The sequence below is a fragment of the Etheostoma spectabile genome, chromosome 8, assembly GCF_008692095.1.
Source record: "Etheostoma spectabile isolate EspeVRDwgs_2016 chromosome 8, UIUC_Espe_1.0, whole genome shotgun sequence".
In the NCBI taxonomy this organism is placed as follows: domain Eukaryota; kingdom Metazoa; phylum Chordata; class Actinopteri; order Perciformes; family Percidae; genus Etheostoma; species Etheostoma spectabile.
Window position 1 is genome coordinate 26,969,076 of NC_045740.1, and position 284 is coordinate 26,969,359.

The window sequence follows — 284 nt, forward strand, 5'->3', positions numbered from 1 at the left end:
TTTTAGTGCTGGTAATGCTTATAGTGCTGGTCATAGTGCTGGTTATATTGCTGGTTATAGTGATGGTTATAGTGATGGTTGTCGTGAGGGTTCGAGTGATGGTTCTAGTGATGGTTCTAGTTTTCGTGATGATGTCAACATCCTACCTTACTCCCCTCTCATCGAACACTTCCCACCTCCAAGTTTTTGGCAGCAATTTAAACTACCGCGTCCTTCCTTTCCAACTGGTGAGCCATTCTGGCACCTCCCATTCGGTGGTCCGCTGCACGGGCTTCCTGCGCTGC

The 284-nt window shown here is 48.2% G+C and overlaps 1 protein-coding gene across 1 annotated transcript in view; it reads left to right on the forward strand.

Moving 5' to 3' along the window:
- The window catches only part of LOC116693964 (uncharacterized), a gene marked incomplete at its 5' end in the record, with an annotated part of 798 nt that extends 531 nt beyond the window's left edge, over positions 1–267 (forward strand). The window contains 1 exon segment of the mRNA XM_032523350.1: positions 1–267. This exon segment is cut by the window's left edge and continues 531 nt beyond it. Coding sequence (XP_032379241.1) covers positions 1–6 — 6 coding nt within the window.
- Positions 268–284: the final 17 nt, after the last annotated feature.